Source organism: Amphiura filiformis, chromosome 17 (genome assembly GCF_039555335.1).
Source record: "Amphiura filiformis chromosome 17, Afil_fr2py, whole genome shotgun sequence".
NCBI lineage: Eukaryota > Metazoa > Echinodermata > Ophiuroidea > Amphilepidida > Amphiuridae > Amphiura > Amphiura filiformis.
Window position 1 is genome coordinate 49,956,678 of NC_092644.1, and position 27,929 is coordinate 49,984,606.

Below are 27,929 nucleotides of genomic sequence, written 5' to 3' on the forward strand. Positions count from 1 at the left end.
GATATCATCATCATCCAGACCAGTCCAACCAAGATTGAGCTCCCTCAGATTTCTGACATGCTGAAGTATATGAGATAAACCTTGTCCTGCACAATGGAGTGTATTTGTATAGAAGGAACAAGCTTTTAGTTTTGACATACTTGAAATTGCAGGAGCTATTACTTGAAGGGACAAAGATGTCAAACCAATATCCTGAAGTCTTAAGTATTCTATACATGGCATAAATGACAGAGCCTCTGACAATTTGTACAACAGAGTATCATCAAACAAGCTCAAGCTGATACTACCGTGGATATCAAAGTTCTGTAAGGGTAAGCTATGTGCACCAACAATTTTGGAAACTTGAGACTCGGGTGTAACATTTGGTCTCTGTAGGCGATTACCTACTTTAATAAACATGTCTAGTAGTAGTATAAACATGTCCTGGCAAGCACTTGATATAAAACCCATTCTTGAGAGTTTCAAACTTTCCAGATTAGGAATGAGATGTTCAAAGTAAAAAGTTTTACCTACTGGAGTGGTGACGAGATCCATAAGCAGCTCTTCCCAGAATGAATCGGAGCTTGTGTCCATGCCCTCCATCACTAGGGATAAGTGGTGTATATCCAATTGGCTTATCAAAAATTTATTCAAACTTTTGAAATCCGTTCCTTTAAGAAAAATTGGATCCATCATTGTAACATCAACTAATTTAAGGGACCTGTTGATTGAAACAAATTCCATTCCATTTGTGAGGAAGTGCATACAATCTGTGGCACCACGGCCAAACACATAAATGGACAGTTCCTCAATATTCCATAGCCATGTTTGTACTGGATGGGACTGACTTGAATAATGATTCAAAATAGACCATAACTCTGGAGTCATTCCTTCCAGTGTTTTAATAGACACACATGCAGCAATTTGCAACAACTTTATAGGAGAGAGAATATCATGCAATGAAGGATGTATCTGTGAATCTGTTTCGGCTTCATATAGCAATGTCACTGGTAAATGCCAATCTACATCGCATCTAGTGACTACATGGTGCAAGATGATTACAGCTGCTTCAGAACTCAACCCACAACAGAACCTGAGCAGATATTGCATACTCTCAACATTGTCTTCATTGATTTGGCTGAGGTAATACTCAAATTGTTTTCTGTCACATACCGCCAGACTGGACCAATATCTAGCAGCAGAGAATTCCTGAAAGGTCTTGTGAAGAAATGAGTATTGGCAATTTGTTTGAGAGCTTTTCTTATTAATGTAGACTTTGGTTAAAATGCCTCGTTGCTCAGCCATATTGATAATGTCTGTAGCAAATAGAAAATGCACTGGAATATATCCTATTAAAAACCCAAGAATCATAAATAACAATCCTATATATAATGAATCTAACCTTAAACCTAGCTCTAGTCCTATACATCCACATACTAAGCCACATGATAATGCCATCTGAGAAAGCCTAGTGGTAAATGTAGATCTACCTTGCATATCAAAATCTTCTTTGTCAAAGATCAGTTTTGTGTCATCTATCAACAAACCATTTAAAGCAGTTGAACCTAAAGAGAACAGTATATCATCTATTTCCCAGATTTGTAATTTTGAAAGTTTGGTTACTGGTGATGTTTTGGCATAATATTGGGTAGCAAAAATGTCTATTACCTGTTTGTACAGAGCTGTCATTCTCAAAGGTATTTCACCTGCTGTGTCAAAGATGGAACACATCAATGCTAACAATAGTGGGAAAAACGAAAGCGAGTCTAGATAAGATTGTTGTACCTTTTCCAGGAAGCGATCAGCTTTTTCACATTTATCATCTTTTGTTGAATTTTCATTTGAAGATGAAACAAAATATTTAGCAACAAAATTTGCTCTACTTTTTTGGAGAAACCTGAGAGCCTAACATGCACAAATCCGTTGTAATTGTCACAAAATTGATCAACTTTGTCTGGTCTAGTAGTGACAATGACAAAGCTTCTATGAAGAAGCTTACTACCAAGGACTTGTTGTTGTGATTTCAACTCGTCATATCCATCAAGTAAAAACAAACACTTGTCAGCGTGAACTTCCAACATATTCTTAATTGCTTCTTTGCTCATGTCAGGTAGCAAATGATCTTGAATACAATCCACATGATTCATGCCCAATTTCATATGTCTGATATTGAGAGCAAAAACAAGGTCAAATTTACTCAATGGATCTTGAGTCTCATCATCACCATCTTCCTCAGGGTTTGTCGCCCACTGATGGGCAAGTCTGTTAATTAATGTTGTTTTACCCGTGCCTGCCTCACCCCTTACTAATACATGACGTAATATTTCCTTACTCCTACTTTCTAAAGTTAGTAAGTCAGTGTACTTTACAAGTTTCTTTTGAATAACTTCGGTTGGTCTCTTCTCTTCTTGGACAAGACTCAAGTCTACAAAGAACTCTTCTATTCTAAACTCTTTTCGCATACCAGGTAGATCTCCAATAAAACCTCTGTTATCTCGGTAGTCGGCTTTCAACTGGTTTTGACACTGGTTCAGCTCAAATGAATGTACTGTATGAAGTAAAAAAACATAATAAAAATACAAGATGTCAAGAAACTAAAAACTACCATATTTTACCCAATTATTGCCCCTCCCTAAAGTTTGTTCGGCTTATATAAGGCTCACAAAAGCGTGTGCCGGTCATGCATTACACAACGCACAACTAGCATTAGCATTGGGCCCAACTGCGTACATGCCATTCTATACCAATACCCTTTGTTATGAGTCTTATTTTTCCACCTTATATAAGCCGAACAAACTTTAATACATACCCCTTAATAATTATTCTAGCGACACCTATCCAAGTGTACCCTTGTCAATGCATCTGTACAACTAAATCAAATATCTCAATTAATTTGCCATCAAAACCTGGTGCAGGATAATGATGATTATGACTTCAGATAGTTTCTTAAACAAAACGTCTTTCAGTCCAAATGTTTTACAGGATCAATGACACAAATAATGGGCTAGTATCTTCTGATACCAAAATTCCCATTTGAAACTTGATGATCAGACCATCCTCGTTTTACAAGAGGAAGGAAATGAAAGGAAGAAATTAGAGAATCAAAATTCCTTATTACTTGGACCTTTGGAATTTCAAGCATACAGACATTCCTTTGAACCAATTTACCTTTATCTTTGTTTTGCTTGTTGACAGCTTCTCGTAAATCTATGTTTATTTCTTCCTTCATCTTGTCTGTGATGACCTCCATCTGAATCTGGGATGATAAAAGAGAGTGAGAATAGAAATGTTTAGGTAAAATACGGTAAGAAGTCAATTGAGTTGTTATTTTGCCGGTCTTTGGATGTGCATGAACCCCACCTACATTTTTACAGTCACACTGACTAGCTAACACAAATAATGATGCAAATACAGAATTCCAATCACAAACCAAAACTGACAATTTCTAACTTCAGTGGAATGTTTTATAAACTACACTTTTTTCTTTCACAATCTTTTGATTCACTGATCAAGTGGTCCTTGATGCCCAAACGTACGAAAAAATCTACAGCTGTTCTTAGTTCATCGAGTCACTGTGTTTCAGAACTTTGTAATCGTATGTTTTACTTACTGCACTTAGTTTATTTCTGACATCTTGAGCTGAGGTGAAGTGCTTGGGATGAAACTGTTCTAGACATGTAACGGCAGCTTCCAGATCTTGGAAATACTCTTTCACTTTCTGGTCATCTAGAAGCATGTTCTTCTGTAACCCCAAGTGAGATAGCTCATTTCTGATCTCTGCAACCTTCAAAAAGAACAACAAATTATGAAGATAGTATATCAAAATATATTCAGACCTGTTTCTAGTATCAAAAACTGATTTTTCAAAGTAAAATATCTGTTGCCATTATGAATATCAGCAACTTTGTGTATTCTGAATTATTATAACACAAAGAAGTTTTTAAACAGTTTCTTCACAAACATGAAGTGATACAGCAGTGACATATCCCAATTTACACATTTTTTAAGTTTTTAATTGAGTTCAATTGAGCAGATTTTGGCTGTGGTCTTTAAATAAATGTTCTGACAGATCGTTCTTTATCCATCTTCATAATTGTAAGCCAGTGTGGACAAACAAACAGCTTTTTTCTCTGCCTTGTTTCAACCACCAAATGAGATAGGGATAGAAAAATGTAAATTTGCAGTAGTCAAAATATGTATCATATGATGGCATTTATCTACAGACACTTTTACTTCAGAAGGCAAAAATAAGCTTACATACCTTCGTGATTTTGTTGTAGCTAACTTGATCCCCTCCATGAAACTCGGAGAACCTTGTCATGATCATTAACACACTAGCAGAGTCAAAGTCTGATATACTAGTGTATTGTGGTAATCCAGGATTGGCTTTGTTCTTTGGAAGTCGCAAAGTGAATGCCTTTGCCGCTTCAATGTGATCCTTCCCTAGATTAGACTGGTTAATATTCTGCCACGTAATTTGTGGTTTAGCTGGAGGAATTGCTGGTGGATATAATGCAGCTTCTACTGCATTGCCCCAATTGATGCAGTTCTGACATGATGCCGGCAGCTTTGGCTTCTTACCATCTGGACAATGTCCAGCACAGGGTGGCAAAGTTTGCTGTTGGTGGGAATGCCACACTTTGAGGGCATTGTCAACACATGGTAAGGCTTCATATGTAAGCAGGTGCAGTCCTTTGTACACTTTGTAATAGGCACCAGTGTCTGATACAGTAACAGCCATGCTGACCTATTAAAAGAGATTCATGTCGTTATATAAATTGAGATGGAAAGGAAAAGAATATTTATCTTTATAAAATTTCACTGTCTTTACTCTTTACCTGTTGAATTAATATGGAAAACCATGCACTGACCAGAACAGAACATCCTAAAATCCATACAAATTCACTGAGATTTTGACATTTTGGAACAGCCATAAACATTAACAGTTGTAATCATCTGGTGGAGCAGTCAGTGGCTTAGCCAAGGCCCCATGAGAAGTCCCCCCTCCCTCCCCCCTCCCCCCATGTGGGTTGCTGACCACCCTGATATATATGATTTTTATGCCTTTTAACCCTAACCCAACTAGACCTCACTAAAGCCAAGGCCCCATGAGAAGTCCTCCCCTCCCTCCCCCCATGTGGGTTGCTGACCACCCTGATATATATGGTTTTTATGCCTTTTAACCCTAACCCAACTAGGTCTCACTAAAGCTCGGTATTAAAACCACTCTGCTTGCATGCATTCCACATGACTGGATGACGCAATCAGCCTAAGTCATAAATACCCAGGGAATTGCTGCCCGGGGCAGCCAAACCTCGGCAGTTATACATGTCGGTGATCGTGAGCGTGGCATGCGAGGGGTCCCGGGTTTGAATCCCGGGGGTAACAAGTGACATCTTTCTTCACCTTCTCTCCTTTTTTCGTTTCTTCTTTCCCTTCTGATAGCAAAAAAAAAAAAACATGTGTAGGGTTAGGGTTAAATTTGTATTTTTTATAGCCATCCCCCCCCCCCTGCTTGAAAATTGCCTAAACAAATTTGGTTAAATTTCAAACCCAAGTTTTGGGCATACCAGTAATGTGAAATGTTAACACAGGGAACTGCAAGCTTACGCCTATTGGAATTGGCTAAATTTGTTGTGTTTGTAGGCAAACAGAACAATATCTTAAAGCCATGTGTGATTTGCTCACAGTGACACCCTAAATTTTTCTTGAATTTCTACTTTTTGCACAATTTTGAATTGTAAAAAGACTATTATAAAGCCTGAAATGCCTTGTACAGTAAAATCAGAAGTTTTTATATATTAATGCATTGATACACAGGGAACAATATCAGTATTGGAGGACTCAAGTCCATGACTCGAACTCGAGTTGCATTTTTCAACGACTCAGACTCGGATGTTGATGACTCAATCGACTACAACACTGAACAATATAGGTGCTGGAATGAAATGACAATATTCTGTTATTCCCTGCCCCCCTTTCATTTATCTTCATAATTTTGGCCTAAAATGACCAGAGACCCCGACAGTTGTTAATATTATTTCATAATTTGTAACAAAAATAAAATTTGACAGAAATCGTACATTACTGATGTTATGTATGGCTTTAACAAGGGCCTACCCAAAGGGTGGAACATAAAAAGTGTTTTTGGGTGGGTGCGGCGTGCCGCACCCACCCTGTATTCTCTGACTATTGACCTACTTTTTCACATGCCGCAGTGTTGAGAAAATATTCGTGCCGGTTATATCCCAAACACCCACAGAGGTGATAGTTTACGGCGAGTTTTGTAATTATTACTTGATTTTGATATGTATAAGTAATACGATAAAGTCGTCATAGGCAGTAATGTGTTTGTATTAAAAGAAATAACAAAAATAATTATTTGAGTAATAGAAATACTATTTGGAAATTGCAGCAAGATTTGCAGATGTTTTTATTTGAACAGTACCAGTTCACCAGTTTTGCTAGTTTTCCTAATCTTTGGGCTAAATTAATAGCATCGTGAAAACCAAACAGTCAATTAATTTATGTCAACATTTCCTTGTTTGACATCGCATGCAAACATTATCTTATTTACATAATGGTTTTGACCTCGAGTCATGAGTGGTGATTCATTGTTTAGGCCAAGTAAAATAAATAACGTGTATATCGTCCCCGCCCTCTCCGATTTTTGGAGATTTTCAAATATTTTAGTTATTTTTCCTATTTGCTTCCTTACTTTGTTTGTAAAATTGTTGTGATGAAATGACATGTTTAGAAGTTCTTGGTTATCATTTATAAACACATTGCAAACACTTTCTTCAAGCTAGGGGTAGGGCTTTGGGGAAATAACAGGTAGCTAACGAGGTAGAATTCCACGATCTGAGAGTAAAGAGGAGAGCACACAAATAGGCCAAATCATTGATTTGAGAGTCTCTCAGATGCGCTAAAACATCGATCTGAGAGTCTCTCAAATGGGCTAAATCATCGATATGAGAGTCTCTCAAATCGGCTAAATCATCGATATGAGAGTATTGCAGATTCAATGGGTTATTGATTTTAGAGGAGGAAGTGCACGAACGGATCGTTGCTCCCGGATATGGCCCCATCAATGGTCTGTATTAAATAAAGCATATCGAGACTCGCGAGTAATTCCGAGTAAACATTAAATTTCAAAATAATTAGGTGCAAAGTTTTCATGGTTTTCAGAGCATTTTTCAGTTCAACTTTAAGATACTTTGTTCAATAAGACTTCTGTTGTAGTCGTTTAAAATTTCGCACGTGTGATTTGACCAAGCTTTCTTTGGTGTTTACGATATCGGCCTATCATAAAAATGAACAGTGGTATCATTGCCGGCGTGTATTTATTAGAAAATAATGATATTATTAGGGAGAGGCTTATAGTATAGGCTAAATAATACCGGTAGGCATTAAGAAAATTTATTGCATCTAATTTCAAACATTGAATGTTGGAAGCATTGTATAAGCCTATACACATGCAAAAATAACATACAAAAAAAAAACGAAACAAAACGATCATTTTTATCATAATTATTTTTTTTCATAGACTTCCGTTGCAGTCGTTTTGGAATTCGCATGTGGTTTTTCGGTCTTTTGTCATTCCACCCTTGATGAAATATTTGATTTCCGAATTTGAGAAATTTAAGAAAGGAGTTTATGCAAACAAAATAATGCATTGTTAACCAGAATTGAGGCGTCAGATCGTGCCTATGTCCTTAATACCGAGTTGCCTAATTTGTTCATAGACTTCCGTTGCAGTCGTTTTGGAATTCGCATGTAGATTTTCGGACTTTCACTCTTTCAAGTTTCATTCTTCTGCATAATATAACTCTAAATATTTGATTTCTGAATTTGAGAAGTATGTACAAACAAAATAGTGCATTGTTAACACTGAAGCGTCATCAGATCGCGCCTCTGTCCTTTGCAGACCGAAGTTGGTATGCTGGCGGGTATGCTGGTCACTTTTGAGAAAACAAAATGACATGATGGACGAGCAAACAATCTTTGTCAAATGAGCTAGATATTTGTTCTCTTTGCACTTAAATAGACACAAGAAATAGATCGGATCTCTTTCTTTGTTCTGTATTTGTTTCTTTCTTTTTCAGAATGTCATTGTAATGACAAATTGATAATTTTAGCCCATTATTGTACCATGATAGGCTTACATGCGCACCCCTAAAACCCCCCTGTTTTTGTTTTTGTTTTTTGTATGTAGGCCTATGTTTTTTGTTTTTGGCCCGTTTACCCCACCGTATGAGACCTCATATTTTACTAGTGCCTTCCCAAGATTCCCCAGCACCATATTTTTCTTGTTCTCCTCCAAAAAGGCAATTAATGCTCTAATATTATGAGATTCATGCAATCCCCGACCCCATAATGCCTTGTCATTCCTCCCAAAAATGCATATTTTTGCACCCAATACCATGAATACCCTACTGTTACAACACTCTGCTCCAAAAGACCCAATATTTAGCATCTGACCCTATACTGAACCCATTTTAGGATCTTGACCATCTTTAACGGTCATATATAGGGTGAGCTGAAACAATTGACTCTGATCGACTCATAGTCATTCAGCTGAACATTGGAGTGGAAGAATCCTGGGGATTCACTTCAATTTGAAATGGATATAGGAGTAGGCACTTCCGCACTAAGGGGCATTCGGTGAGAGCAAAATGTAAAAAATATGGGGTCATTGGGTGAGAGCATGGTTTTAAGCATTCGGTGAGAGCAAAATGTAAAAAATATCATCGGGGTCATTGGGTGAGAACATAACCTTTTTTAAATGGAATCTTTGGGTGAGAACCGAAACAGCGCCACAGAAACCTCGAAATGAATCGAATTTCTATGGCTTCAAATGTCTTCATTTTTCAAAATAAGCAGCAAAATCAGTGATAAACCAAGTTGCTGTTCAAATTGAACTGGCAAGGGTCTTTGGGTGACAGATCACATGGAAAAATAAGGGGTCTTCGGGTGACAGAGCATCATCCGTCCATATCTAGGTATATCAAACACCCAGATTTGGAAGCATTAATAGTGGATCAGTTTTATGCCGTGTGCATGGTCAGGCTGTCGACACAAATAATAGCACCTATTTCTTAAATAAAGTAAGATGACTTTCTTTTTCAAATTAAAAAATATAATATATTTCTTTCTCTCTTTCAGTAACTTTCTTTTAATTTTATTCCACATTTTAACAAAACATTGCTTTGTCTTTTTAGCATGTTTTTGTCTATAAACACTATCCCTCAATACACTCAAACATGTTCAGCATTCAAACATGTCATCCGTCCATATCTAGGTATATCAAACATCATCCGTCCATATCTAGGTATATCAAACACCCAGATTTGGAAGCATTAATAGTGGATCGGTTTTATGCCGTGTGCATGGTCAGGCTGTCGACACAAATAATAGCACCTATTTCTTACATAAAGTAAGATGACTTTCTTTTTCAAATTAAAAAATATAATATATTTCTTCCTCTCTTTCAGTAACTTTCTTTTAATTTTATTCCACATTTTAACAAAACATTGCTTTGTCTTTTTAGCATGTTGTTGTCTATAAACACTATCCCTCAATATACTCAAACATGTTCAGCATTCAAACATGTCATCCGTCCATATCTAGGTATATCAAACATCATCCGTCCATATCTAGGTATATCAAACACCCAGATTTGGAAGCATTAATAGTGGATCGGTTTTATGCCGTGTGCATGGTCAGGCTGTCGACACAAATAATAGCACCTATTTCTTACATAAAGTAAGATGACTTTCTTTTTCAAATCAAAAATATAATATATTTCTTTCTCTCTTTCAGTAACTTTTTAAATTTTATTCCACATTTTAACAAAATATTGCTTTGTCTTTTTAGCATGTTTTTGTCTATAAACACAATCCCTCAATATACTCAAACATGTTCAGCATTCAAATTCAAACATGTCATCCGTCCATATCTAGGTATACCAAACACCCAGATTTGGAAGCATTAATAGTGGATCGGTTTTATGCCGTGTGCATGGTCAGGCTGTCGACACAAATAATAGCACCTATTTCTTACATAAAGTAAGATGACTTTCTTTTTCAAATTAAAAAATATAATATATTTCTTTCTCTCTTTCAGTAACTTTCTTTTAATTTTAACAAAAACATTGCTTTGTCTTTTTAGCATGTTTTTGTCTATAAACACGAGCCCTCACTATACTCATACATGTTCAGCATTCAAACATGTCATCCGTCCATATCTAGGTATATCAAACATCATCCGTCCATATCTAGGTATATCAAACACCCAGATTTGGAAGCATTAATAGTGGATCGGTTTTATGCCGTGTGCATGGTCAGGCTGTCGACACAAATAATAGCACCTATTTCTTACATAAACTAAGATGACTTTCTTTTTCAAATTAAAAAATAATATATTTGTATTTGGTTATAATAGTTAAAGAACATTCAAGGCTACTATTAGACATCAAAAATCATTTTCCTAAAATTTTATATTCATTTTAAGGATCCAAAATGAGCGTTTATTGCGTTTCGACAGTATTTTTTTGTGGGACATGAGAGCACCTCAGACCTATCGAATTGCATTCTGAATACGAAGCATGTCTTTCTGATATCAAATAATTTTCATTTTTTAAAATCACAATATAATACAAATTTTATGACAAATTATAAAAATTTGATATTTGTCAAATTTTGATATATAACAGTCCTCGAAGTAAATTATTTAAATCTAATGATATATTCTTAAAGTGTATGTAGCAGGAGGAAAAGTTGACGGTCAATTGAAAATTTTGACCTTTCATATTGAAGATATGGATTTTTTCCCAAAAGACCTAATTTTGTTGGTGTTTTGGGGAAAAAAATCCATATCTTCAATACGAAAGGTCAAAATTTTCAATTGATCGTCGGCTTTTCATCCCACCTACATACACTTTAAGTATAAATCATCAGATTTATAAAGTTTACTTCAAGTACTGTTAAATAACAAAAATATCAATTTTTAATGATTTGCCATAAAATGTGTATTAAATTGCGAATTTCAAAAAATCAAAATTATTTGATATCATTGGAATGACATTCTTCATATTCAGAATGCAATTCGATATGTCTGATGTGCTCTATTGTCCCAAAATAAATACTGTCCAAACGTTCATACCCCAGCCCTTAAGTTCAGATTTCCGGAAATTCCTTAAGATTTCTCAAACGGGAAATATATGATATCTCCAGAAGGGAAGGTGGTATGAAGATCAAACAACCACCAAAATGTGTATTTTTACCCACACTATAATGTCATGCCAATAACTCAATTTCAGCCAGAGGTAGACCCTCCCTCGGGTCCGTGGAGAACGACTGGTAATGTAGATTACATATCATTAAAAATCAACGTGGGGAGCGGTCACTGAAATTTAGCGTTCAATATAGGAGGTGTGATTAGTGTAGTGGTATCAATTTGTGTAAAAAGAGGAATTGGTTTTCGGCGCTGTGAATTGGTTTTGGGCGCTGTGTAAGTCTATGAGGTGGATGTAAGGGCTTTTGCAGCGGCTCTTCTGGATCAGTCTAAGCCAGAGGTGGATGTAAGGGCTTTTGCAACAGAGCTCTTCATATGATAGTATTTGGCAATATGGTCAACCCTGAATTATATTATCATATATTTCCTATCTCTATTGAAATGTTTATTGTGTAAACCCTTGTCACAAACGCATCTCACAGATTAAGGAAATATTTAATTAAATCTGTTTTGGATGAGTGACATTTTTTAAATGTGTTAAAATTATTTGATATGAAAAACACGAACAAATTAACTATACGATATTTCTAAATTGCCATACTAGTAATTTCAATGTAAGTATTTCCCAGTAATTTCCGATATCAGAGATGCCACCTTTTCTTCTTTTGCCCGAATTCCTTCTTTTATAAAGTCATACTTTCCACACTTTTAGGCATCTTCAGCCCATTTGGGGACTTTTTAAAATCTAAATTTACACATTACAAAAAAAGTCTGTCCACAAAAGTACAAACCAAATCTGTGGCATCGGGGGTCGATGCTTCGCGTCACACGCGAGCGCGACGCGACGCATAAAGAGCGTGGTGCACAAATCGCGCAGCAGTTGGCGCGCCAAGAAGCATTGCACTGAAATATCTATTCTCATACCTCCAGTTTCCGAGGTCTATTTACTTTGTACTTCTATGTGGACAGACTATATTTCAGGCATTTTTTTCCACAAACTGGTTTAATTTTAAGCTTCATATAAATAACTTATTTCCTATTCACTCGCGCACATAGGTCTTCCATATCTAGGTATATCAAATACCCAGATTTGGAAGCATAGAAAGTGGGTTGGTTTTTGCCGTGTGCTTAGTCAGGCTGTAGCCATTTCATAGATAATTATTAAACATCTTTGTAAAGGGGATATAACTTTCTGCATCAAAATTAAAAATAAAATATATTTCTTTCTTATTTTGTTTCTCTCTTTCAGTGACTTTCTTTCAATTTAATTCCACAAACCATTCCTTCAAGTTGTCTATTTTGCCTGCTTTTTGGATGTTTTTGTATAATAGGCCGATATATTAAACAGTTTTGAACTGATTTTCTTTCCTTCATTTGTTTTTTCTTCCTTTCTTTTCATATAAAATCGGGCTAATTATCTGGTTGAAGGCAGAATGAATAGGAAAACCATGTTTGTTTCTTTCTTCATTCATTCGAAGGTCTATAAACATTAACCCTCATACTCAAACATGTTTCACATTTAAACCTGTTTACAAAGTGATGACAAGAGTGCGATAATATAGGGGCATTGATTTAATTTTAAACTATAGCTTTTAGCCTTTTATACATGCACATCATATACTTCTAGCAAACACCTACAATGTAAATCCAAACGTTTAGGTTTTAAGCACTTATTTAATCACCCCAGATATGAAGGTGTAACACTTTTAAAACACAAATGTGTTTATTTCGTCCATGGTGTGTTTACAACCTACACACTCTGCGTAATGGATAAACACATTTAGTGTTGCAGTATTAAACATGTTTAATATCACGAACACTGCACTCAGACACAAATAGACACTAAACCAAACATTCTGTTTAAGTTATCAACACTTTGTTTATTAAAATAAACACACATTGCATTTATTAATTAAACACATGTACATGTAAGTGTTTATCAGGCTGTAACAATTTTTAAACACAGCAAGGTATTTACTTTACCAATACTAAACACAATGTTGAAAATACAGTTGAAATTAAACACATGTACAAAGTACACACATTGGTATATACTCTAAACACTTTAAATATTTAGCTATTTCAGTATCAACGTTCATTGAAAATAATGTTTGACTTATTTAAACACATTTTTTCTTTCTATATGACTTATTAAACATTTTAATACAAATACATAAAATTGATGGATGATATAAACACAAATGTTTAGCAATTTACACATTGTTTACCTTCTAAACATGTTACAGAGTGATAAATGAATGTGTTTAATTGCTAAACAGTTTTTATAATGTTTTGGCAAGTCTACCTCTCAGAAATACTGTAATTGTGAGTTGCCAAAACTTCTTAATTATTCATGCAAGCTATAGTAAATATATAAATATCTCACAAAAGTAACTACCCCTCCCTTAAATAACAGCCATTACTCAAAATGGGCAATTGTATTACAAATCTGTAAAATGTGTTTATTTCTGCACATTTTAACACCTCATTTGTAGCAATTATCTAAATATTGACGTCATGGCATACATTTAAATCAATGTAACCCAAGATTTGAAAGTTGCAGTAAATTCTATTGATTTGTATTCAATATAATGGATGGAAATCTCTGTAAAGATATCCCAGAGTGTTTTTGCATTGTTGTTTTTACAAGTGCAATTTTCAAATCTGGACCTCACTACATTAAATTGACCTGTGTTTAATTGAATACCTGAGTGGAAGAAGGACTCAACTCCATTTTACCAAAATGAGTTTATCATATCTTAGAAGACCTGTACCGTTGTCATTGCAACATATATCATTTTGAAGGTATGTTATAATGTAAACTGGCCTCAAAAAGAAACTTATAAATTTTTCACATGGTCATATCTTAAAATCCTCTCCATAAAAATGAACAAAAATTGCACACAGGATTACTTCAATACTCTACTCCAAACACATGTCAGTAACCAAGCAGCTGTTCAACTGACACAACAGCAAAATGCACTGACATGGAATACCTTTCTGGACCAAAATTCACATCCCAACAGATTTCCTTTGTTGGGTTCCAATTATTCGCCTGTGAATGTGATCCCGGAAGCTGTTCCGGATGTGTCAGTTGGACAACTGCTTGGTTACTGAAGCATGTTTAGAGTAGAGTATTTAAGTTATCCTGTGTGTAATTTATGTGCATGTACAGGCGAATAATTGGAACCCAACAAAAGAAATCTGTTGGGATGTGAATTTTGGTCCAGGAAGGTGTTCCATGTCAGTGCATTTTGCTGTTGTGTCAGTTGGACAACTGCTTGGTTACTGACATGTGTTTAGAGTAGACTATTGAAGTAATCCTGTGTGCAATTTTTGTTCATTTTTATGCAGAGGATTTTAAGATATGACCTTGTAAAAAATTATAAGTTTATTTTTGAGGCCAGTTTATGTTCATGTACCAGTACTCAAAAACAGCCTATCTCTTAAAACTTTTCCAAATAGTGTGTTTTTTGTTAGTATCTCAAAAAAAGTGTTGATGGAGTTGGGCTCTTCTTCCACTCAGGTATTCAGTTGTTTTCTGGGCTATCGTATCAAATGAGGTGTTAAAATGCACAGAAATAAATTCTGCTTCCAACGTATTTTACAGATTTGTAATTCAATAGCCTGTTTTTAATAATGGCCATTATTTAAGGGGGTTAGTTGTTTTTTAAGATGTTTACAATTGAAATGTAAATGGAGAAGTAATCCAAAAATACTGGGGGGGGGGGGGTAAAAACATTGATTTTGAGACCATAAAAACATCAGACTTTTTATAGTTTATATACCGGTATAGGCTCAATTATATAGTTTTCAAAAACACTGGAAACTCAAAATTTGTTTTTGGTACACTTTTTGAAATCTAGAAACTTCTAAAAATATATCTTGCATGAACAGTTAAGTTAAAAAAAAAAAAACCCAGTATATCTTAAGGTTAAGGGATCTAAAAATGAGCGTTTATTATGCTTTCGATCAGAGTATTTTTGTGGGACATGAGAGCACCTCAGACCTATCGAATTGCATTCTGAATACTGAAGCATGTCTTTCTGATATCAAATAATTTTAATTTTTTGAAAATCGCAATATAATACAAATTTTATGACAAATTATAAAAATTTGATATTTTTCAAATTTTTGATATATAACAGTCCTCGAAGTAAATTATATAAATCTAATGACATATTCTTAAAGTGTATGTAGGGAGGAAAAGCCGACGGTCAATTGAAAATTTTGACCTTTCATATTGAAGATATGGATTTTTTCCCAAAAGACCTAATTTTTTTGGTGTTTTGGGAAAAAATCCATATCTTCAATACGGAAGGTCAAAATTTTCAATTGATCGTCGGCTTTTCATCCCACCTACATACACTTTAAGTATAAATCATCCGATTTATAAAGTTTACTTCAAGTACTGTTAAATATCAAAAATATCAATTTTTAATGATTTGTCATAAAATGTGTATTAAATTGCTAATTTCAAAAATCAAAATTATTTGATATCAGAATGACATTCTTCGTATTCAGAATGCAATCGATATGTCTGATGTGCTCTAATGTCCCACAATAAATACTGTCCAAACGCTCATACCACAGCCCTTAACACAGCCTAAATGTCTGACATGAAATTTTGAATCCATTTCGAAAACTGTTCTGTAATTATTGGTCACTTAAATCAACCATTGGTGGGATGAATGTTAGACAGTCGGGTACATGCAGGGACACAATCACCCCATTAAAAAAGTATGACATTGTTCATGATGGTCAATTTGTTCTTCCATAGCCCAGTGCAATTTTTGCCTGCAATACTGTTAAATACCACATGCTTTGTGTGCAATTGACTAATAAAAGTAGAAAATTGTATCTTGATTTAGGACTATAAATAATGAGAACCCATTTTTTTTTTGTTGTTGAGGAATTTATCATCATGCAAAGTTTTGGTTTCTCAATATTATAACCCTAAATTATAGGTAATTTTCAGTGACGTTTTCTTAGTCAGGTGACACAAAGCATGCAAAATTTGTATATTTTACACTACACATATTTCAGGCAAAAATGCACACAAGGCTATTCAAGTTCAATGATGATTTTTTTCAGAGGGTTATCACTCCCCTGTCCCCAGCAGTACACAACAGGTTACAGGTACTCAAATTGAAACACATAAAACAAGATATCAAGTTGACAATTTAAATATAGTCAACTGGACTTACTATTTTTTGTCTAGATTTCCAGTTGACTAGATTTAAATTATTTGATATTTTTTATACCTGGATAACTGAGAATATACACAAATACATTTACAAGGCAATCAGTTGGAGAAAGGCACCTGCAGAGCTATCCATACACTGTATGTTCACACTATCTCCTACAATGTAGTTGGCTTCGTTGAATATTACAAGATGAGGCAGCTCACCACTCTTCAATGCAGCGTTGATATTTGACACATCCTGTCATAAAAACACAAAAGGAATCATTATAATTCATGTGTAGCCTAAATATTTAAAACCAGGTTATAGGAATTAAATCAGCGCTCGAAATAAAGCGCGTCCTTGCGTCAAATACCCATGAAAGTAGGCGCGGACCCGCAAATTTCCTACGGTACGGGTCCGCGTGACCCGTAAAAATTGAACCAAGCAAAGAGCAGAAAATCCTAGTTTTTTTGTTCCACAGGAAAATCTGGTTCACGTGATACATCCCGCTCCCTGGGGTACACTTCATTTTTCTTTCCCTTCAAGTTTTCAACCCGGGGTTTTCAATTTTCTACAATATACATACTGTGATCGGCGTAGCTAATTCTCTCTCTTGAAATTTCAAAGGCAAGGGTCCGGGGTCGGACCCTTGAAATTTCAAAGGCAAGGGTCCGGAGGACCCTTGGATTTTTCTTCTTATTTCGAGGCCTGAATTAAATAAATCTCGTTTTTTATTATCTTGCAACATTATATTTTAAATATTAATTGATTAACTTTTAAGTCTTAAAAGATTTCAGAGCAAAAGATATTAACTTGTACAGTGGGAGGATAGAGTGGGCAAAGAAAAGGGAAGGGAGAGAAGAGAGGAGAGCAAAGGACACCTGATTCACAGTTTGGTCCATGTCTAAGTTATCACAAAGCTCCAAGTCACTTTCTGATTTGACATGTGCATCTAGATAGTTTTTGTTTTGTTTGTTTTCTTTCTTCTTTTGCCTGGATTACTCATTCAGTGGATGTTTTAAGGTATCATATGTTCTTCCATGAGGCCCAGGGGTCACATTAAAATAGTAACACTTTATTGGAGAATTTTATAGTAACACTTTAGTGAAGAAATATTGCATAGCAAATAACTAGCTAAAAAACCTCAATATGGTATTAATTTTATGGATTTTGCCCATTTTATACTAAATATATTATATATTGTTATACAAAAAATTCTCGGACAAGCAGCAGTTAGCATCTTGCATGATTGTCGGAAGTTTGTGGTGCTCTGCGTGGATTCAACTTGTATGATGCGACGCATACATGCGCATTTATCGTGCATATTTTACAGTGTATTTTGTGTGTATCACACAAAATTGCATTTAACTGTACATGCACTGTTTGAGATTTTTTTTGTTTCAGTCAGCAGTACAAAAATGCACACAATTCACAGAAGTTCACTTGAAACAAGGGAATATGGTATGTGATACCAGGTGTACTAACCTCTTTGATGATGATAATAGACTTTGTCTTGTCTCCCTTTCCCGATCCAATATAATGCGGAACACTTCTCTATAGCTTGTATGGCACATATCATCTGTCAATCAAAAAAAAAAAGAAATTTAGAATGTTTACCTTTACCTTAAGTCTTCTTAAATTTAATAACTATATGAATACAATCATCAACCAATTCAAGACATTGGTGCAAATGCTCAATTTTGTTGCTAAATTGAGTTAGGCATGGTTTTGTATAAGGTTGGTGAGCTATAATACACGCATTGTTGGCACTCATAGAATGAAATAGCAATTTTCTTTGTTTTACCTCATTTTTTTGGCATAATAATTAATTCATCATAAATCTGACTTGTTTTCTGGTATTTTCAGTGACAAAGCCAGCTCAAGCAGTACCGGTACTTGTGTCCTTCAGTTTGTTCATTCGTTTGTACATTCACACTTGCACTGGAAGGTAACCCTTTAGCGTTTGTGCAGGGTCTCCTTAAAATGTCTTGCGAATTTGGAATTTACACATATTACCGGTAGTGAATTAAATCCAAATATTTGTGGATTAATTGAAAAATTAAATAACATCATGTTTAGTTCTGTATTACTTATTGACAGTGTAAAAGGTTTTTTCAAAATATTGTACAATTACGAAAATATGACTTTAAGGGCAGAGTAATGGAAGAGAACATGCCCTTTTCCAGCTTCATTATTTCCCAAGTTTAAGTCCAAAGTATATAAAACTTTTTGGAATGGAAACAAAAGTCGGGGAAGCATTATAGTAAGATCAGATTTAAACAATTTAAATGTTTAGTTTTTGAAGTTCACAACATTGATTTTGAAAATGACCAGACATACAAAATTACAATTTTATATTTTCAGCAAAATTAATACAGAAATAGATCAGCTGAGAAACAATGAAAAGGTCAAACTAAAAAGCCACTAAAAAACTGAATATGACAAAATGTATTTTAGAAATCATTAACATGTATTATATACACATTTAAGTGTTTATTACATTATCAGTTCAGAATATTTTAGATTATAAATTTGATGTCTGTTCTGATAATATAATATATATGCATGTAAGTTTGATGTCTACATTATACAGTATAACTGTATTTTTGAGGTATATCGCATTTGTGATTTGTCTTGAAATTTATTGGGGCAACATAACATTGTTAAAAATACAAGTGTTTCCCTTCTACATAATCGGTTGTCTGTGATTTTCAAACCTTTTTGAATATGTGAAAAATTACACTTGTACATGTATTTCCACTTCTTTTATTATCCTGTCGGAATGACTTGTATACAACATAATATGGGAAGGTGATTTACATCTGACAATGTCATTCAGGCAGGATAATAAATGAAGAAACTGAAAAAAAAAAAAAACACCGAAATACTGGTACGGATATGTACTTACCATGGCCACACAAACATGTAAATATAGCTCCTTGGTTGCCTCATGTTGGACTCTTGAAGAGAAGCTTCTTCACAATAACATCTAGGTGCTGAGAAGGTGTCCAGTAGAAGAATCACAGTCTGCGACAACACATGTATAAGTAGGCCCTTCATAGTAGTGTTTTGACTGCTGTAGGCCTACACAGTAGATGCATCATATAACCGGCAAGTCTGCAAAAGACAACATAACAAGAATAAATTAGTACTGTATTTTCTTGCCAAGCAAACTGCTGTGTAAAATCACCACTGAACAATAAATAATAATATTATTAATTATTAGGTGAAGCGGAGATGCAGTGCGGGAAATTATCGTGTAGCGATGTGTCATACTGGGTGAAGCCAAGGCTGAACCCAGTATGACACTGAGCGCACGATAATTTCCGCACTAAACCGACGCTGAACCTAATAACGAATTTATCATACCACTAAGTCATTCTAAATATTGAAATAATTACGTTTTTTAAACATTTTAATTCCTGCTAAATAGGAAAAATATTACAAAAAATAGATGACTGAATTCGCGATTACAGGTTGCGGGCATTTTACGCTACCGGTTTACGCTGATTCGCCTTATACGCTTACCTCGCTGCAGTACACGCAGATCGGCCTTGCAAAATACGCCTCACTGACTAGATATAAAGCGTAAAATACGCACTCACTGACAAGATACGAAAATATATTAGGTTAGCGGTGTTCTTTGATGTTTACCTTAGTGGTATGATAAAACAAACACCCACTTGTTGTGTCGCGATCGGCTGCGTGTGAGTGGTGTCATGCTTCAGTGAATCCGACTCGATTTTGAATGCAATGATCTCTACTCTCTAGCCTCAAATGTGAACCTAATTGGTGAGCAAATTTGTGACTAGACTTCTCGAGCAAGTTCAGAATGGCAAATTTCAGAAGAAAGCATCATTTGAATAATTACATTTTTTTGTACACAGAAATATCATTTTATTAATATATTGAAGATTTAAGCTTGCACTGATCATGACTATAAAACCGGGAGCCTGTAAAAAGGAAGTAAAGCTCACACATTTTCTTTGTCAGGGTTCTTTGTGTACAATGTAGTGTGATACTGATACCGTACTTCAATGTAAATGACAAATTATTACAGGCACGACACACTTTTCTTGTTTTAAGCTGTCTGCAAAAGTAACAAGCTTTGGGGCGAGTTTACAAATTACAATAATTATTTAATTTCTTGGTCGGCATGTCGTCACTCACGATCATAGATCGCTTCATCTCATTGGTTGTTTTTGCCAGGGTTTAGCTGTTCCATCTTGCGCCCTCGGACACAACAAAATTGCTAATAAATTTATATTTAATTATTTTAATTTTGGATTTTCTCCTTTAAAAAATAACTTTTAATGACTTTTACTTGCTACTTTCTAACATGAATCATATGTCAACAATAATGATGAATAAACAAACAGCATAACTGCACTTAATATACTATGTGTAAAAGTAAGCATATTAATAAAATAATTAAATGCAGACTCCCGTCAAAACGGGTTGATAATTAGTTGTGATAGGCCTACTAAATAAAGAAAATAATAGATAATTAATAATTAAAAGTCACCTTGTCCTATTTTAAAAATCATGAACAGTAAACTCAGAATCAATTGTGAAGGGCCTTCCGAGTATTTCCGATTTCGTGATCCTAGCATCCTCTTTTTACGACATTTTCCAGTAGATATCCATGAAAAAGCTTATTCCCAAAATTTCAGTTGATTCCGATTATGCATGATTATGATTATGTGTATATACTGCTCCACAGTGTTCACTCTCTCTGGAAATTGGGTGCGCCGAATGAAACATTTTCTTGACAAATTGGCCCAATTTTAGCTTGGTAATTCCCCAAATTGACTAATTGTAATACAGCATTGCAAATTTGTGTGCGCCAAAAATAATTTTCACTGGGCCAAAATAGAGACATACGGCCTCTGAGTAAACACTGCTGCTCCATAGACAATGTGTTGTAATTTTGTTCTGGAATACCAGAACGAAATTCAAATTTCAAGATATCTTTGCTAAACGAATTAATCTGGCAAGAAATATTTTGTACATATAATAAACATAAATGTAACCAGAGGTTTCCAGTGATATATAAATCTCAACTTTTTTTGAGAAAAGTTGGCGGATGATGCTGTGCTGGGGGATCACACAGCCTCATTTTGTGATCCACGTACAGCCTCATCCCCCACTTCTCTCAAAAAAAAGTTGAGATTTTTATACCACTGGATACCTCTGGCTACATAATGTTTATGTACCGAATATTTCTTGCAGATTAATTTGTTTAGCAAAGATATGGTGAAATTTGAATTTTGTTCTGGTATACCAGAACGAAATTACAACAGTGGCCTAGATGCCATGAGCAGTGTATACACATCATGTTTAACTCGCATTTAGGCCGTGTAAAATTAATATTTTGGTTCTCGCCCCTCCCTCCTCAATTTCTGGGATTTGTCAGATTTTTTTTTTTTTTTAGATTTTTCCATTTTTTTAGACTTTGGAATGATTTATTAAATCTTCATACATATGAATAAGTTTATTAGAGAACAAGCATCACTTCCAAGTCTTTTTGTGTTACTCTAGGGGGATTAACCCTCAGAATCTCACATTTGAAAAAAAAAAAAGGGCCTCATCGTTCCTCGAGCACTGTTGGAGAAGACCGAAAACTACTGACAATGCTAATTTTACATTGAAAAAAAAAAAAAAAAAAAAAACACCTCCTCCCTCATCAATTCATGAAAATCCTCTGGACGAGAACCAAAACATTAATTTTATACGGCCTTACGCAAAATCGGAATCAACAAAACTTTTGGGAATAAGCTTTTTTCGTGGATATCTACAGAAAAATATCATAACTTAGAAGATGCTAGGCTAGCACTCAGTCTCAGGAATCAGGATCACGAAATGAAGTGTTATTGTAAAAATTAAAGAAAGATATAAGGCCAAGTAAAATAAAAAACATGTTCCCGTCCGAATAAAAAAAAAAAAGGAGGAAGAGGGGGATTTTTATTTTTTAATTTTTATCGCAAAATCGGTGTAAATACCCATAATTAGAGCTGTTTTAGCGTATACAATAATGCCTGGAAAAAGGAGGAGGCCTCTTTTTATTTGTTGTTCTGAGAGATAGGCCCCCTCTAACTATCACAAAACCTTACAATAAAGTGTTTCTTGTATATTAGCAAGGCTATAGAAAGCATTACTACTTCCTAGACATATTTTTTGAAAAGTTATAACTGAATTTCAAAAAATAAAAATAAAATTGAAGAAACCTCAAAAAAGGAAGCGGGAGGGGACGTGAAACATGTTTATTTTTTTTATTTGGCCTAATAAAGTTGATATTTAATTGTTCGACATATGGGATAACATTTTTACTGTTTGGGTTCACTTTGCATAATTATTTATGAATTAGTACTCAATTAGATCATAAAAATATTGGAACTTACGTCGTCGTTGGGTTCTCATCGGCAGAGCATTGGCCATTGGCATTGCAGAGTGAGTCAGTCATTCAGTAAGCTTACAACATGTTACTAGTGCCGTACTATTACGCTGACTTTCGTATTCGGCGAGGAGGACGATTTCGACCTCCTGGTTTGTTTACAAACAGAGAGGTAGACAAACGACCGTTCCGCTTGTCCAAACACTCAAGTATCAGAAGGATGGTCCACAATAGCGTGATTCACGTAACATGAATAGGGATTAAAAAGCTGTCACGTAGAGCCATGTGCTTCTATTGTCCAATTTGCCATCAAGATTTCATATGGAAACAGTTCAGACCCAGTACACGATCATGTCAGAAATTAATATTTTGTTCTGGGTCTGATAATTCGGACTAACAAGTTACATGCTATTCGCCTTGGCTTTGGTTGTTGAAACACGGAACTTGCGATAAAGAAACCGCATTCTTTTTCTTCCCTTTTGACAATAGTACTACACCGTCCGTGATCATGATACAATTTAATTTTACCTGGTAACTTCGGCTTGAGGAGTAATTATAAATTGATATGATATTTTTTAAATTTGAACTTTAAAAATACGGAAATCGTCTCGTAGTTTTCATAAATGCAGCTCGTATGAATTGTCGCCAGATATGGTGAGGGCGCTATCACTCTCATTTGGCAGAATTCCCAGATGATGGTGGATGCGATATCGCTATTTTGACGTCGCCATTGGATTAACACATAATCATGAAATCTTCACAAACAATTCTAAATTTGTTATGTGGTGTCAAAGCAAAATTATCTTACTCTAAAACCGTTGGGGTTCTGCAAAGTACCCCACTGCAAGTATGTTAATTGTCCATTTATAATCGCTAACCGTGTATTGTGAATAGGGCTGTCAGCCCTGTATCTTCGCCAGCCTCGTACGTCCGTGTTGCGTGTCCTATGCCGCCTGAGAATTCCTCGATTTGAGAGTAACTCTCAAACGAGCTATTTTATGGATTTGAGAGACTCTCATATCCCTCTCATATTGGACAATTCTTCGATCTGTGAGTACTCTCAAATGAGGGTTTTCCTGGATTTGAGAGACTCTCAAACTGGACATTTCATCGATTTGAGTGCTCTCAAAGCAACTCTCAGATCGAGGAATTCCTTTGCTCACATAACTCGAAATAACAAAAATATTAGGGGCCTCCCCGATTTTATGATGTGTTGACAAACATTTGCCATTGCAATTTTACACAGAAATGAATGGTAAAACAATAACACGATAACAAATAATAAGGACCTCCCTCACCAATTTTTGAAAAAGTCCGGACATATACATTTTTTTACTTGGCCTTAATTGGCATACTCCTCTAAATATTTTACCGCAAAGTCCTATGGTGGAGGGCTATTTTGTTGTGTAGTCCTACAAAGGTGGGTGACTAAAAAGTAGCCTGTTGGTACATGTTTTACCGTACAGTCCTATGGTGTGGGTTTTATTTTTTATTTTGTCCTAATTCGATTGCTCTTAGTTCGTTATTTATATAACTTCAAACACAAACCTTCTTAGGGATGCACCATTAGATTCTCAGGGTGGGGTAGGAAGTTTTTCACAAAAAAACAACTTCACCCACTTCATGAGCAAAAAAACAACTTTCCCCACCAACTATAAAAAATAAAAAACTTTCCCCGACCCCAACTTCCTACCCCCCCTCTCAGTATCAAATGGTGCGTCCCTTAGTTTAATTCTTTCAATCAAAATTTCACTCCTCTGCTAATGATGACAAGTGATAATCGAAGTAATACTGCATTAGGCCAAATACAAAAATAAACATGTTTCACGTCCCCTCCCTCCTTTTTGGAGGTTTCTTCAATTATATTTTTATATTTTGCAATTCAGTTATAACTTTAAAAAAATTATGTCTAGGGAGTTGAGATGCTTTCTATAGCCTTCTCAATATACAAGAAACAATTTGGAAGGTTTCGAGATCATTAGAGGGGCCTACCCCTCAGAACAACAAATAAAAAGAGGCCTCCTCCTTTTTGCAGGCATTATTGTGCACGCTAAAATAGCTCTAAATCTGCCATACAAAATAAAAAGGCCCCTCCTACTCCTTTTTTTCAAAAACCTGGACGTGAAACATGTTTTTTATTTTACTTGGACTTATCAATATTGAACTACACCTTTATCTTGACAATTCATTTGCTCGCCCTATTCCTTTTAAAGGAATTTTTATTTATTGTGAACTTGACTTACTCATTCTTTCATTTCTCTTGACAATTTTTCATTTGCCCACCCTATTCCTTTTAAAGGAATTTTTATTATAATGTAATTTGTCAGAAAATTACAAGTTTTGCACAATTGTGGGGAGGGGGAGTACTTGAATTTGGCATTGCTATGTTCTGAGCCTTTTATACCCCTTCCCTTTGGGTATATTTAGTATTATGCTTACAAATCAAAAATACCAAATCCCTTGGGACCAAATCTGACTTTTTTTAAAACAAAGCACAAAGGTTCGGCAGTTTATTGTGGTATACTATTGTCACCCGGGGGTTCATACCTTCTTGGGATATATGTGAAAAGGACCCAAAATAGATTATTAACCTAGGAGTGTCACCCCCAGTGGGGAAATTATTTTTATTATATTCTTTATATATCATCTGTACTTTTTTTTCTCTTTGATTTGACACCACTCAGGGGGTCATACTTTCTTGGCAGTTCAATATATGAAAAGGACCCACAATTATGAATATTGACCCAGGTCTTTTGAGGAGTGTCACCCCCGATTGGGAAATTATTTTGATTATATTCTTTACTTTTTTGTCTTTCGTTTGACACCACTCAGTGGGTCACACCTTCTTGGCATTTCAAGATATGAAAAGGACCCAAAATAGCAATATTGACTTTGGTCTTATGAGGAGTGTTACCCCCAGTAGGGATAATATTTTTATTATATTCTTTACTTTGTTCTCTTTCATTTGACACCACTCGGGACATACCTTCTTGACATTTTGAGATATAAAAAGGACCCATATGAATATTGACCCAGGGCTTATTATGAGTGACACCCCCAGGTGGGAAAATATTTTTATTATATTTGTTATTCTTTTCTCTTTCATTTGACACAGTCACTGGGTCATGCCTTAGTGGCATTTTGAGATATGCCACATTTTAGACCAAATGGTTATTCAGTCTGTAAGTAAGTAAGTAAGTAAGTAAGTAAGTAAGTAAGTAAGTAAGTAAGTAAGTAAGTAAGAAACACTCATGTAGGCTCAGTGATACCATTTCATGGTTCAGCAAAAATAATTGAAACATGAAACCTGCAGCTTGGTTTTGAATTCGATCGGCTAGTTGTTTCAACTAGATTAAATTGAGTCCAAATAAATTAGCAATACTTACCGATGTTGGGACCGGTAAACGGTAAACGGCAAGAATCAAAATGTCAGCTAAATAAATCAGCATGTAAGGTGAAATTGGGAATTTGGTGAACGCGATGCAACTAAACGAATAATGATACCATAGACGGGAAATTCCCCGTTTCGTCATCAGAGGTCATCAAAGGTAAATCAAAGGTAAGCAGATGGCGCTGTCATTAAAATTCCACTAGTAAAAAAAAAAAAAAAAAGCATTAGGGGGGCCTACCTATTTTTACAGTGAGAAACAAGAGCAAAGCATTTTAAGTATAGGCCTACCTTTGTGTGGGGGGTGGTGTGTGTGTGTGGGGGGGCTACAACAAGTTTGGGTGTAGGCCTATAAAGGATCAAAAAAGTTTTGAGTCCTTAAAGAGGGGGGTCTAAAAGTTTGACATACAGACAGGGGGGTCAAAAAGTTTTGACATACCGAAATCAAAATTTTCCAGCCCCTATAGGCCTACCAAAGTATTTATGAACACTCCCTTATGTGCAATAATTATGAGCCCTGGGGGAGGGTAAAATTGGGGGGGGGGGAGAAATTGTTGGCGAGCCGAAAGGGGAGGGGGCAAGCAACTTTTGGCAAGCCGAGAGGGGGCAAGCGATTTTGGAACACATTCATGGGGCACCTTTTAAATCAAAAAACTCTAAAAAGAAGGTTCGCAAATTGGGATCCCCACTGTTTGGCATGTGCAGGGGGGAGAATTTTTGGCAGGCCGAGAGGGGGGAAAGCGATTTTTGGTGGGCCAAAAGGAGGCAAGCGATTTTTGACGAGCCGTTTGGAAATCCCCCCCCCCCCAGGGGGCTCAGTATTGCACAGCCCTTAAACATGTTAAAGGAGTATTTCGTGATCCTAGCATCCTCTATTTATGTCATTTTTCATTAGATATCTACGAAAAACACCTATTCCCAAAGTTTCAGTTGCTTCCGATTTTGCGTTCGCGAGTTAGGCCTATGCATGATTATGTGTAGGCCTATTACACTGCTCCATAGACAATACGTTGTAATTTCGTTCTGGTGCACCAGAACGAAATTCAAATTCACGATATCTTTGCTAAACGAATTAATCTGCAATAAATATTTTAGTTAGGGGAAAAAGTTCACTTTGGTGACCACTCTCTGGCTAGTAAGGTTTGACGATTGATTCGACTTCTATGGACCATTTAGAAAAAATTAGCCACCATGTCCCTCGCGAAAATCCCGGCATTTTTCGCTAGAGGCCAAAATCCAAAATGGCCGCCGCCACCATTTTGAAAATTTAAGTTTTGAACCAGAGCACCTATAATCATGCACAAAGACACTTTTTCGGATATGTCGAGTACAAGGATTCCGATTCTGACATTAGTTTGACATTACGGCATAATTTTCACCCAGAAATCCAAGATGGTGGCCGGCACCATCTTGAAAAATTAGTTTTGAACAAGAGGACCTAAAATCGTGTACAAAGACACTTTTTGGACAAGTCGACCACAAGGATTTCAAATTTGACATTACTTTGACATTACGAACTCATATTTACCCAGAAATCCAAGATGGTGGCCGCCGGCGCCATCTTGAAAAAAATAAGTTTTGAACCAGATTACCTAAAATCGTGTACAAAAACACTTTTTCCAGTAAGTCGACCCCAAGAAATCCGAATCTGACATTAATTTGACGTTACAACATAATTTTTGCCCAGAAATCCAAGATGGCCCCCATTTGGTAGAGCGTAAATGTGATTTTTGAATGATTGCAGAAG

At 35.6% G+C, this 27,929-nt stretch overlaps 1 protein-coding gene and 1 long non-coding RNA gene across 2 annotated transcripts; both read right to left on the minus strand.

The window, feature by feature from the left end:
- Positions 1-1,745: 1,745 nt before the first annotated feature.
- Positions 1,746-26,291, minus strand: LOC140137924 (uncharacterized). The gene is made up of 5 exons (XM_072159729.1): positions 26,181-26,291; positions 4,241-4,726; positions 3,590-3,763; positions 3,148-3,235; positions 1,746-2,527 (listed from the first exon to the last, which is right to left on the minus strand). Exons 1-5 carry the CDS (start codon positions 26,241-26,243, stop codon positions 1,746-1,748), a joined length of 1,593 nt encoding a protein of 530 aa, XP_072015830.1. The 5' UTR covers positions 26,244-26,291.
- LOC140137919 (uncharacterized) lies at positions 15,878-23,134 on the minus strand. The gene is made up of 4 exons (XR_011856925.1): positions 22,802-23,134; positions 19,309-19,517; positions 17,886-17,979; positions 15,878-16,658 (listed from the first exon to the last, which is right to left on the minus strand). It is a non-coding gene; the product is annotated as an uncharacterized lncRNA (long non-coding RNA).
- Positions 26,292-27,929: the final 1,638 nt, after the last annotated feature.